Source organism: Ursus arctos, chromosome X (genome assembly GCF_023065955.2).
Source record: "Ursus arctos isolate Adak ecotype North America chromosome X, UrsArc2.0, whole genome shotgun sequence".
NCBI lineage: Eukaryota > Metazoa > Chordata > Mammalia > Carnivora > Ursidae > Ursus > Ursus arctos.
Window position 1 is genome coordinate 55,425,483 of NC_079873.1, and position 13,174 is coordinate 55,438,656.

General features: G+C 57.1%; 1 protein-coding gene and 1 long non-coding RNA gene across 5 annotated transcripts in view; one reads left to right on the plus strand and one right to left on the minus strand.

The window, feature by feature from the left end:
- The window catches only part of LOC113245617 (uncharacterized), a 242,589-nt gene extending 236,529 nt beyond the window's left edge, over positions 1-6,060 (minus strand). For 2 of the 3 annotated variants that reach the window (XR_008959210.1, XR_006408266.2), the window contains exon 1: positions 5,746-6,058. This is a non-coding gene — a long non-coding RNA (uncharacterized LOC113245617). Of the gene's footprint in view, positions 1-5,745 lie in introns of all 3 variants that reach the window. The other variant, XR_008959208.1, reaches the window with a different exon arrangement.
- NALF2 (NALCN channel auxiliary factor 2) overlaps positions 4,440-13,174 on the plus strand; it is a 28,068-nt gene continuing 19,333 nt past the window's right edge. For both annotated transcript variants that reach the window (XM_026485808.4, XM_044379314.3), the window contains exon 1: positions 4,440-5,789. In XM_026485808.4, the coding sequence (XP_026341593.1) occupies positions 4,929-5,789 (861 nt within the window). In that variant the 5' untranslated portion in view covers positions 4,440-4,928. The remainder of the gene's footprint in view (positions 5,790-13,174) is intronic.

Here is a 13,174-nt window from a genome sequence, read left to right on the forward strand (position 1 = left end):
GCAATGAGATAGAGGCTCAGTGGAAACTTGAGATAAGACTCAGACTGGTGGCAAAGGGGCTACTTGATGCTGAGTTCCAGTATACAGGGTGAGGTTACTTACATCCTTCCTGTCTTAGGACAGGTGTAGCCTGCAGGTGGGAGGGAAAGTACTCCAACCATATGAAGGGAGGAGGAGGGACAGAGGGTGGGATCCAGGCAGAGCCCGACAAGCTTTAGTTCAAGCTCTGCTTTAGCCATCCTGACACTCTTCTTACAGGTGGTTTTTAGATTCAGCCTTTATTGCAAGTGCTTGTTTCCATCTTTTTCCTATGACCTTTTAAGATCTGAGCGTAACAGAAACCTGGTCTCTTTGAATGGCTCCCACTTTTTCTTCTTCCTAATTATCAGAATTTCACAGTGGAAAACCTTCCCTTCCACCTTCTATTCCAAGCTGTCTTCCCCCTACCAGGTTTGGGGGCACTCTATCACTCTTACTGAGGAGTCTGGGTCCCATCAGAAGTGACCTTATCCTCCAGCTTTAGCCTCTGCTAACCTGGAGCAGGTAGAGGAAAAGGGCGGGGAGGAAGGCTGGCCAGGGCCCACCAGTTCTGGGAAGCAGCAGTCCCCCTCCCCACCTGGCTATTCTGCTCCAGGGGCCTGATTAGAGGCCAATGCCTTCCCTTCCCCAATCCCAATTTCTTGTGTTATCTAGAGCGAGAGAATGAGAGCTTCCTCTGACTGCTGGTATGCTACCACTTCTCCTTTGTGTGCAGCAGGTACTGTGTAGGTAAGTTATTGTTATATTGTGCTCCTGTGATAAATGGACCTTTGTGAGACACTTTTCGCCCTGTGTGTGCTGGAAGAGGGAGGGAGTCTTGCCTGAGTGACTTCTCACAGAAAGCTCCAGAGGGGCTCAGAGCTGATAGCCTAGGCCTGGCACGCTGCTCTTTCATTGGCCTTCAAGGGTGTCAATCACTGTGGCCCTGCCAATCAGCTCCGAACCAGGTATCTGTAAGCGATTAGCCTTCTTTGTTAAACAGAACACTGAACCCTCCAAGGACTAAACAAAGAATGGCTCTGGAAAGACAGTTCCTAGGGAGGCAGGGGCAGTTGTGCCAGTGTCACTAACCCGAACCCTTTGGTTTCATCTTCCTTCAGGCCCTACTTTATTCCCTGCATCTAGGCCAGTCCTTAGGTCCTGTTAATTCCGTCATTTCCCTCCCATGTGTATTCTCTTTAACGTTATTGCTGCTTTGTTTAGCCCTTAACACCTCTCATCTGAACTACTAACCAGTCTCCTAACCAGTTTCCCTGTCTCAAGTCTCCCCCTGCCCCTACCCAATCTCCATCCTGTAGCCAAATGAATCGTCTAAAAATACAAATCTGATTGTGTCACCTCCTGCTGAAAACCTTTCAGCCTCTTCTGTGGCTCTTAGTACCCCTGGGATAAAACCCAAACTATTTAGCACAGCACCCAGGGCCCTTCATGATTTGGCTCCTGCCAAATCCTCAGCCTCATTTTTGGCAGTGCTCCCATTTCACACCTATTCACAATGAACTACTTTGCTGATTTCTGAACATGCCATTCTTGGCTTTGCTTCTGGACCTTTACACATGACATTCCCTCTGCCTGGGACATCCTTCACACACCACCTTCTCTCCTATCTGTCTAGCCAATTCTTAATCATCCCTAAGACTTCAACTGAACTCCTTCAGCCCAAGACACATATTTTATTCATGCCCATATCTCTGATGCCTAGTATGGCATCTGGAACATAACAGATCCTCAAAAGATGTTTGCCAAATGAATGAATGAATGCCCCCAACCCATGTGGCTGTGTGCAAAGTTGTCTCTGAGGGAAGCTGGCAGAGTTGATCAGTCCTTTCCCTTATGGGAGGAAAACCTCTCCTTCCTCCCACTCATATTTATCCTTTTTGCACTGGGTTGCAATTTCTTCTTTAAAATGTCTCCATCCCTAATTCAACTGTGAGCGTCTCAAGGGTGGGGCCATGGCTACCTAATCCCTTTCAGTCTCCTACCTAGTCCCCAGCATAGTGCTTGGAACATAATGAATGAATAGGCCTCCCAAATGCCTGAGAGTTTTGTTTCTTGTCTCATATCCCTCTACTCTCTTCCCCACAAGCTCTCACCACCAGTACAGCCAAACTGTCACACTGGTGGCTTCAGGACCATATAGGGCTCCTCCTCATCCCTGAAACATTCACCTGCATTCCTCCTAAGTGGAACGCCCTTCCCGCCCCCACCCAAATCCTGCTATTTCTTTAAGAACCAGCTCAAATTTTCACTCTTCCAGAAACCATTAATGCACCCACCCCAGCCCACCCGGAGTAGTGCTAATGATTCCCACCTATCTCATTTAGCCCTTGGCATCCCTCGTGTTACTCAAGGGAAAACCAAGACTCAGAGGAAGAAAGGACTCTCTTGGGGCGCCTGGGTGGCGCAGTCGTTAAGCGTCTGCCTTCGGCTCAGGGCGTGATCCCGGCGTTCTGGGATCGAGCCCCACATCAGGCTTCTCCGCTAGGAGCCTGCTTCTTCCTCTCCCACCCCCCCCTGCTTGTGTTCCCTCTCTCGCTGGCTGTCTCTCTGTCAAATAAATAAATAAATAAATAAATAAATAAAATCTTAAAAAAAAAGAAAGAAAGAAAGCACTCTCTCAAGCAAGGACACATGTTGTGTTCAGTGGTAGAGCTATTGCTTGAATCCAAGTCTCCAGCCCATGAACCCTCCCATTAGCCAACTTACGGGCTTTCTTTTCCTCCTGTAGACTGCAATTTCCTTTAAGGTAGGACTGTGTCTTCCACCCTTTCACCTTTCTAGGGCTCTCCTGGTGTGTTAAGAGAGCTCTAGAGCCAGATTGCCTGGGTTTCTGCCTTGGCTTCATCAGTTACCAGCTCTGTGGTCTTAGGCAACTTAGCCACTCTAAACCTCAGCTTCCTCATACATAAATGAAGATAACAATTGTACCTATCTCATAAGATTTTTGTGAAGATTAAATGAAATAATGTGTGTAAGGTACCTAAAGCAGTATCCTAGCACCTAATATACGCTCAATAAAAGCAATTTTATTATTGTTATTCTTAATATTAACACATTTTTACTGGTAATGGTTGGTTAAAATTTTGAATGGGGGAGTTACTGGGAGTGGGAGGGAGTGAGGAAAGGAAGTAGACAACAGGACCAGTCTGAGATTTGGTGGAATCCAAACGAGGTTTGGCGTGGCAGGACGTTTTTACGTCTGAGTTCCTAGTGCCATGTGACTCTGTGAGGGCCCCAAGCACATGGTTCCATCTGGGCGGCGCAGCTTCCCTAACTCTCTCTCTGCTATTCTCAGCAGCCTGTAGGGGGAGCCAAGAAGCTAGGAAGGGGGAGAGGCTGCTGTAAATCTTACTAAGGGCAGAAACAACACCCTATCTCTACTACCCATCCTTAGCCCACCGTCTTGCCCCCTCCAGGGCGCTCTCCGAGCCCTGTCCTCTGCGGCAGCTGAGCTGGGAGCTGTCCTTCAGCACCAGGGGCCGCCTTGGCCTCGGGCAGGGCAGTGAGGGCGACTGCTGAGTTAGGGGCACGGGACTGGTCCGATCTGCAGCCGGCTCCAGCATCGCCTAGTCACGGGGACGGGGGAGGCGACCCAGGGAGGCAGCGAGACGCTAAGGAGAAGGCTCCTGCCTCCTGCCACCAAGAATCACCCTCAGAAGTCCCCTAGCCCTGGGGGGGGTGGGGGGGAGGAGTGAGCGGCCGCCCTGGGGAGGGAGGCGGGCGCCCAGGTGGGCGGGGGAGGGAGAGCGCCGGGGCCTGGGACTCAGCGTGTGGCGTGTGCACGCGGGGAGCGGGCGGATGAACGGAGGCGCTGAAGTGAATGGAGTTGGGGGTGGACTGGAAACATCCCCAAACAGCACAGGCTGCGGCCGGCGGGGGCTGGTGGGGGGGGCAGCGAGTCCTGAGGCGCAGGCGCAGTCGGGGCCCCAGTCCCGCTCCCTCCTCCTCTCAGTGCCTCTTTCTCCGCCCCGCTCCCCGCCAAACACACTCACACACGGGCTCTCAAGGTGTTCTCCGCACAGCGGAAGATGGCGACAGACTGAGGGGGCATGGCCAGCGGGAGCCACGGGCCGTGCGGCTCGGCGGCCGCCACAGCGGTGCTAACGGGAGACGGAAGCGAGAGGCGCACTAAGTGAAGCCCCGTGCCGGCGTCCGGCGCCTGTGGCGCCGCCGGGAGCCAGGTGGCCCGCCCGAGCCGGAACTCCGGGAGCAGCAGGCGCGGAGCCGGAGCGGACCCGGCCCGGGACCGGCCCGGGCGAACGGCCAGAGCGCGAGCGAAGCCCAAAGGGCCGGGCAGCCGGCTGGCCGGCGGGCCTAGGAGGGCGCGAGCGAGTCAGGGAGCGGCGCGGAGCAGGCAGCAGGCGGGCGGGCTGACGGGCGGGCGGGAGCGGCGCGGGGCGAGCGAGCGGAGCGCGGTGGCCGGGCCCGCACGGCGGCGCTGAGGGGCGCAGAGCTGCGCCGAGCCGAGACGGCCAGAACAGAGTGCGAGCCAGGCGGCCGCCGGCGCGGAGTGGAGTGGCGCGGAGCCGAGGGCAGCTGAGGGGCCCGACACTATGAGGAGTGCGGCGCCGCCGCCGCAGCCGCCACCGCCCCAGTGCCCCGCACCGCCCCCCGCCGGGACGCCGGGCAGTGCCTAGCGGGCCGGGCGGCGGCGCCCGGGCAGCGAGCGAGGGAGCGCAGGAGGAGCGCAGGGACGGCACGAGAGCACCCCGCGACTCTGGCCTGAGCGGGGCCCCGGGCTGGCCGGCCTGCCTCACCATGCAGCCCCCGAGGTAGAACCTGGACGGCGCCGAGGAGCGCGGAGCGGCGCGCAGCCCGCTTGCCCGCCCGTGACGGCCGTCCGGCCTCGCGCCTGCCTGATCCCTCCAGCCCGGACCCCCCCCTGAAATATGTTCAGGGGCGCTTGGATGTGGCCCGGGAAAGACGCCGCCGCGCTGACTATCTGCTGCTGCTGCTGCTGCTGGGCTCCCAGGCCGAGCGACAAACCTTGCGCTGACTCTGAGCGGGCGCAGCGATGGCGACTGTCCCTGGCGTCCCTGCTCTTCTTCACCGTGCTGCTCGCTGACCATCTGTGGCTGTGCGCGGGGGCCCGGCCCCGGGCCAGGGAGCTGAGCAGCGCCATGCGGCCGCCCTGGGGGACCGGCCGGGAGCGGCAGCCGATGCCTCCTCGCGCGGTGCTGCCCCTGCCGCCGCCGCCGCCTGGCGAGCCCAGCGCGCCACCGGGCACCTGCGGCCCCCAATACAGCAACCTGACCAAAGCCGCCCCCGCTGCCGGTCCCAGGCCGGACTGCGGTGGCGTCCCAGAGCCCACGGGGCTGGACGCAGCTTGCACCAAATTGCAATCTTTGCAGAGACTTTTTGAACCGACTACCCCAGCCCCCCCATTGCGGCCCCCTGACTCCCCTTCCCGTGCCCCGGCCGAGTTCCCCTCCGCCAAAAAAAACTTGCTCAAAGGCCACTTTCGGAACTTCACTCTCTCCTTTTGCGACACCTACACGGTCTGGGACTTGCTGCTGGGCATGGACCGCCCCGACAGCCTGGACTGCAGCCTGGACACTCTGCTGGGGGACCTGCTGGCCGTGGTGGCCAGCCCGGGATCCGGGGCCTGGGAGGTGTGTAGCAACTGTATCGAGGCGTACCAGCGGCTCGACCGACATGCTCAGGAAAAATATGACGAGTTCGACCTCGTGCTGCATAAATACTTACAGGCAGAAGAGTACTCAATCCGGTCCTGCACAAAAGGCTGTAAGGTAGGGACTGGCATCCACGGGCACAACACCTCCCTCGGCGGTGGGAGCGGTGGCGGTGGGACCCGCAGAGAAAAGGAGGTCTCCCCCCTCTCTCCACCTCACCTCCTCCCATCATCCCCACCGTTCACAGTAGGGCACTACGAGTGCTACCTTGGGACCCTCCCCAGAGAAGGGTGCCTCAGGGATTCAGGTCAGTTAACCACCCGGCCAACTTCTATTAATTCCGGGTTTGGGCACCTTCGGACTGGGGCTTCCTGGCGCCCCGCCCCTGCATGAGGAGGGAGGGGTCATGGGCAAAGGGGCGGAAAGAGGGATCTGGCAAATCGCTCCCCACACCCACACCCCCACCCCCGCCCCCGGCCTCCAGCCTCAGCCAGGGGTGCCCCTTCCTTTCCGGAGCCGGTGTTGAAAGTCCTGGGACTGACTGGTGCAGGGGGAAGGCCAAAGGGGGAAGGAAAAATATTTGGCAACCTAACCCTCACCCTGTGGCCCTTGCCAGTGGGTGAGAGAAGAGGCATTCCTGCCGGTGGGGCACTCAGCTCTATTGACCTTATATGACCTGAGTTGGAGCCCAGGGGTGCCTGTCTTCTCCCAAGGAGGGAACCTGCCAGCTCCTCTTCCCTGATAAAAGGAGTTGGGGAACGGGGTACAGCGGCTGGTGGGAGGGCCACTGGGGGTTGCTGCATTACAAAACTCCCAGTGCCTTCCCAGCACACTGGGGTAGCAGTGGAGGGAAAGCCGGCTGTCTGGCTGCTGGCGACAGGCATCCAGAGGGGAGGGGAGGCCACTGCAGAACGCGCCTGCCTAGGGCAGAGCTGGGTATGGAGAAACTTCCTGACCCTCGGCAGGGTCATTCTGGACAATAGGTGCATGGCGGCTGTAAACATTTGGGATGTGATGCTACTGCTCTGTTTGCTCAGCTTGGCCAGGTGGCCTGCCTTTGGGAGAAAAGAGAATAGCAAGGTCAAAGGGTCAAGTGAGGAGGAGACCAGGTGGGGTGGTGGCCTCACTCCTCCTAGAGCGGGGGGCTGAGAGCTGGAGAGGGAGACAGTGACTCCTATCCTAGCTTGTCTCCCTCTGAGGCCTTGGGGAGGGGCAGAAAGTGCCCCTTTCCAACTAACATGCCCCCTGTGGACTTCTTCAGGGTGCCACGCTCTTGGTGGGCTCCTTAAGGATTTGGGCAGGGGACTGGGGAGGAAAGGGGTGGCTCCTTGCTCCTGACTTCACTTTCTCATTCTCCTTTTTCCTGTTCTCGTAACCTAGCAGTCTCCCTCCCGCCTCCCTCAGCCTCAGCTGACTCACTGCCTCACTCACACTACCAAATGAGATATTCCACTTCTTAAAGGTGTACAGACAGATAGACAAACACACACTGCCATACACCACCACCACCACCCCAGGCAAAGTCATACAGAGATCGAGAGAGGTCGTCACACCCACAAACAGTTTCAGAGAGGCAGACACCCTGTCACACACACGCATAGCTCCTATGATGCCAGAGACACCCAGGCAGGCGGAAGAACTGTCACATGAAGAAGGACACATTTTGTCATAGACAGAGACACACACACCCTCGATGTCAGTCACAGATATACACTCAGTGAGAGCAGAGGGATGTGGTCCACAGCAGATGGAATAAAGGATGTCTCTCTCTGTGGCCCTCCCTCCAGCCCCATAGCCCCAATCCTTCTCCTTCCCTTTGGTCACCGGGATGAGTGAGAGACCATGCCACAACTTTCCCATGGGTTTTTTTCCCACGTTGTAGTTGGCTCCAAGCTCAGTCTGATCCCACACTCAATGATAATCCCCCGTATTAATTATCTTTCCCAAGCACTTTGATGGAGGAGAAAGACAGCTGATGTCTTGGATTCCGGAGGCCGCATCACCTCCACCACTTGTTAGCAGTGTGACCTTGGGCATGTCACTTCACTTCTCTAAGCTCCCATTTCCTCATCTGGGACACAGGACCCATAATCCTTGCTCTGTCCACATCCTGAGTCTTTTGTGAGATCAATGGGAAGAGAGAGCTGATAGTGTTTTGTAGGAATAATATAACCCCTGACATGGGTGTTAGGCTTAGGGTTTTAACCTCTCTCACAGATATTACGAGATCACAACTGCCCAGGGAGGATGGCGATACCAGCACCATTATCCCCATTTGACAGACGAGGAAACCGAGGTGCAGGGGGACCAAGCAGTTTGCCCTCTGAGGTCGCTTAGCTGACGAGCAGGAGTGCCAGGCCTCCAACCTGCACATTCTGCAGAGGAGTAGAGGCATGCTTTTGCCATAGCCTCCCATCGAGTTCCCCATGGCCAGGGCCCTCCCTGCTCTCCTTTGTCTCCTTGCTGCTGTGGCTGTCACTGTCACTCTCTTGCTCTCCCTCTCAAGTGAACTCCGCCTGCTCTCTTGCTGCCAGCTGTGCTGGGAGAAGGGCAGTGCCTGCTTCCTCCTGGTGTCTCCCACTCCTCTCCCGCGCTCGCTGCCTCAGCTGAGGCCTAGACCCACAGGACTCTGGATTTCAGCTGTATTATGGGCACTGAGGGAAAAGGCAGCCCTGCTCTGCTCCTACCTACAGCCTCCCTCCCTTCACCCCACCACTCTACCTCTATCCCGGTCCTTTTTGCCCATTCCCAGGCCTGCCCCCAGGCTCCAAGCCCTCTTCTGTCTAGCCCCTACCCCAGATGGGATCCCTTGGAGATGACGCCTCAACCTCAAAGCTTCCCACCAGGTGGAGAGCCCATAGCCCAGGCCAGGATGAGGAGGCTTCCTCTACTTCTGGAAACCAAGCTTGGAGCCGCTGCTGCAGGCCCAGGTGACCCCCATCCCTGGGGCCCTGTCCTGAGTGTCTCAGTCAGATCTTTCCTGGGCAGCTCCAGAAACCCTGTTCTCTCCTTCGGCAGTGTCTGCCCCTGTTTTGGGCCATGCAGGGCCCCACGAATCATACCTGTCCTCACTGCTGCCTGTGACACCTCCCAATTTAGTACCAGCTGCAACATTTCCTTAATGTGCGACTGACTTCCTCTCACACAACAAGGGATGTTAACTTAGGCAGGCCGATGCCCATCCCCACCCTGGCCTCTGCCAACCCCAGCCCAGTGCTCCACCAGGCACTTATCTCCCTGTGCACACAGCCCTGAAGCCCTCCCCTCCCCCTCCCCTTGGCCGGCCCTCCCAGCCCTGCCAGACAGACACCTCACCTCCCCCCCCACAGTTCTCCATCCTCCCAGCCCTGCCATGCCCCTGCCTGGTTCCCGTCCCCTGTCCCCTCTTCCCCCACCTCTGCCCGTCTCCCACTTAAAATTTAGGACCTTGTGACTACGGGGAGTGGTGGAAATGAAAACAAAACCCTGGCTTCTTCTCTCAGAGTTCTGATCCAAGAAGGGATAGAAGCCCAAGAGAAGGACAATTCACTCTCTTACCAGCTATAGGGCCACAGAAGTAAAGGTTGGTGCCAAGGAAGGATGTGATAATTCTACTCTGCTCTGGACAGGCCTGAACCCACCTGGCAGACTGTGCGTTTCATTCTGGATCTCACACTGAGCGGGTGGGGAGGAGGCTGGAACCCAGGTTCTCCTGGATAGAGTTGAAGGAGCTGTTTCCCCTGGAGATGAGGAGACTCAGGAGGATGTGATCTCTGACTTCAAACCCCAGAAGAGTTGTCATGGTTCAGAAGAAGCATGTCCTGCTTAGCCCCCATAGGGACTTTGTAGTTCCAAAGTCCTGGGATCAAACCCAGCTCTTTTATCTGCTCCCTGTGTGACCTTGAGCTAGGGACTTCAACTCTCAGAGCCTCACTTTTCTCATCTGTAAACTGGAGCTAATCCATCATAACAGCCCTGTGAGGCCATTATTAATGACAAGTCTGCACAGCACCTAGGCCTGGCACATCGGAGTGGCTCAGTTAGCAGCTTTTTTCCTTCCAAAGAGGGAACAGACTGCCCTCAGGGGAAGTAAGCTCCTGCTCCCGGCAAACGTGTGGCCGGACTCAGGCAGACCCTTGGAGGAAATGCTGTGGTGACGGCTATAACTCCAGGTTATGGGAGGAGTTGGACAGGTGACCTCTGAGGTCTGTTTCAGTGCGGGGTTTAGGCCCCTGAGCAGAGCCTGCTCCCAGAACAGTGGCATTGGATGGGAGGGGCTGGCGAGGGGCCTGACACCTCCACATAGAGGGGGGACGGCCAGAGCCAATGCATCACCTTCTGCCCATACCCGTTGGGGCCTTGCTCTTCTTTCACTCCGGCTGGCAGCTGTTTCTGCCTCACTGCCTTCCTTTCTCCTCCCACCTGCCACAGCTTTCCTGCCAAGCAGGACTCCTGGGCTAACACTGATGCTGAGAGCAGGGAGCTCAGGTCACGGGGCAAAGGGCAGATGCTATAAGTTGGCAGTGGTCCCTGTTGTCACCCAAGCTTGCAGGCCAGGAGTCGAGCCCCACAGTCGGCCTCCCTGACCCAGGGTTCTCACAGGCAAAGAGGGTGCTCTGTTCCATGCTGGGGCGGCAGGGGCAGGGGGCTGGAAGAAGGGGGAGGCAGTTAAGATGTGGCCTCCTGGGAAGCATGGCAAAGCCTCCCCTGAGGAGGAGCCTCTAAATCCAGAAGCTCATTGCCCAGGAATGTGAGCATTGGGCTTCCGGAAGGACGCGGGGACAGAGAAGAGGCAATGTGCATAGCTCAGACAAGGTTATGGTGGATTAAGTGTGGGAGGGGGAAAGTGACCTCATGCTGCCCACACCTCTCCAGACCACCTCACCCCCATCTGACCCACCCCGCCCCCCATAGTCTTCCCAAATTTTAGCCCACACTCAATATCCCCCATCCACATACCAGTGGCCCCACAACCTTTCTGATCTCCTCTTAGAAGATCGCCCTAGACCATTCCCAAACCATACCTCACACCTCACTTGCTAATCCTCACCCCTACACTCCTCCAACCCCCACTTCTCCCAGCAGTTACCTCCAGCCCCTTGCCCTATCTCCCATCCCACCCCCCTCCCCTCATCACCCACCTCTACCACACACCCCTCCCAATCCTTACCTCATGTCTTTCCCTTCTTCTGGCCTCCCCCCAACCCCCCCCGAACCCTGCACTGTACCTCTTGCCCTTGATAACCTCCATGCCCCCTCACCCCTTGCATCTCTCACACCCCATTCACACTGCACCTCCCTTATCCCCGTGCCTTCTCATGCCTCCCCTTCCATCTTCTGGTCCCCTCTTCTGTCCCCTCCCTGCCTCCCCCTCTCCCTTTCTGCTTTTGTGTCCTCCCTGCCTTCTCCCCTCCCTGCTCAGAGCGGACATGTGTACGTGTGCATGCACATACACTTGGACACAGACACACACTCACACGGACACACAGTCTTCTTCATGGCTACTTCCCATCCTTCCCACAGGCTGGTGCCTGACTACTATAGTCACCATAGCAACGGGAACCTCCAGGAAGGATACACTGGTATCTCCTGAAGGTGGGGGTGGGGGGAGCTAGGTGGAGGAAGGGAGCCCAGCAGCCTCCCACCTAGTCTCATGGTCTGGCTGGAAGAGTCTGCTGAACACAGTGGAGGCAATGGAGGGGGGGGTGAGGGAAGGGAAGACAGTGGGAGGGGCTGAGAATAAAAGAGGGTCAGAGATCTCTGAACACCTCACAAGTCCGAGAGGGCGCGTCTAAGTCCTATGGGTGCATGTCGACTCCTCTCCAGGCATTGGTACCTCATGGAAAGGGCACCCCCACCCCTTCCTGTGTAGGTGGGGTTGTAGGAAGACACCTCAGGCTCAAGGGTGGGAGTTTGCCCTAGAAAATCTTCTCCCTCAGGGCAGTTCTTTTGTGTTCCCACCCTCGGAAGCTGTTTACCTGCTGTGTGGCCATGCAGACCAGGCATCAAACCTGCCCCCCACCCCCACCTTAGCTCACGTCTCAGCCACACGCTGATTCCAGCTGCAGGTGTTTACTGGAAAGCCAGGGGCAGCTTCTGAGGGGTCTAGACAAACACAGGCTTCCAGAAGCACCATTGACCGACGCTGACCTGGGAGGTCTCAGGGGAATGGGTGTGTTGTGCTCCTGTGGCTACAGGCACTTAGACCAGAATGCATGCGGGCAGCCAGGGATGCTGGATCAGACTTTTCTCCCTAGGCATAAGAGCAGGTTCAGGAAGGCCTGAATTTTTGACACCTTGAGCCAGGTAGGTGCTTAGAGGGGAGTGCAAGGGCACAGGCGAGCTGCAGCTGGCCCTGGAGAGGGAGGGAGTTACTACAGAGTGACAGGAGCTGCCAGAACCAAAGCTCCTGTTCAAACGGATCCTGGGGAAGGGAGCTGGAACCCGGGCCACAAGTCTCTGGGCTAGAAGGCTGGGCAAACAGGCAGCAAAGAAGAAAGGGGTGGAACAGGGAAAAGGGGAAAGAAAACTGCAAGCTTTTGAGTGCCGGCGAGATGACAGGGGCTTTCTATGTGTCCCTAAACTCATTTAAATCCAATCATCCCAGCAGGCAGGTACTGTCATTATCCCCACTTTTCAAATGAGACAGCTGAGGCTCAGTGAGGTCAGGTGACCCACCCATGCCACATAGCCAAAAGGTGGAGGGACTGGGATAAAAAATCAGGTCTGTCTGTTCTTTCCCAAGAGCACACGTGTACAAAGAAAATGTTAATGATCTCCTCCAGCTGTCAGAATCAATGCCCAGCTGGCTGCTGAGAGACTGGGCTGCAAGGCCACCCTGACCTCAGAAGAGGTCCAGCAAGGCCTACTGGCAGCTTGGGGCCCCCTGGAGTGGCTCAGGTGCAAAGTGGGGACCCACCGACATCCTCTTTGTTCAGCCCCCCAGCCTCTTGTCCTTGATACCCAGTGACAGTCACCAGCATCCTCTTGGGAGAATGACAGAGGATGGGTACCAGGAAGGGTGGTGTTTGCTGCCCCCTTTCTCTGCAGGCTCTACACAGGAGGTGGGAGGGGCCGGGCTCCTCCTGCCTGGAGGAAGGTAACTGTTCTGTTCTCAGCCTCCTCCGGTGCAGGAGGGGAGGAGGTCCTCCTAGGCAGGCCTAGCACAGGCCTGAGCCCCACCTGGCACCTGCTGGGAGAGCTGGTAGTGGAAACAGTGAGACCTTGTCACCCCAGAGCCTGCCGAGGCCTGTTCTGAGCTTTGGACACCCACTTGCCGTGCCGCTGTTTAGGTGAGCCCTGGCCTGGGAGAGCTAGGCTTCTCTTGGCGGTAGAAGGAAATGCCAACTCACCAAGTTCTGCCTGCCTGCCGAGGGACAAGGCATGGTGGTGGGAGTTACCATTATTTCCTGTAAGTTTATTCGATTATTTGGATAGCCTGGCAACCTGGCAGATCTGTGAAAGGTGAACATATCTGCTTAGTGGTCACCTCAGCTAGAACTTCCAACCAAGTCAGTCCTCCA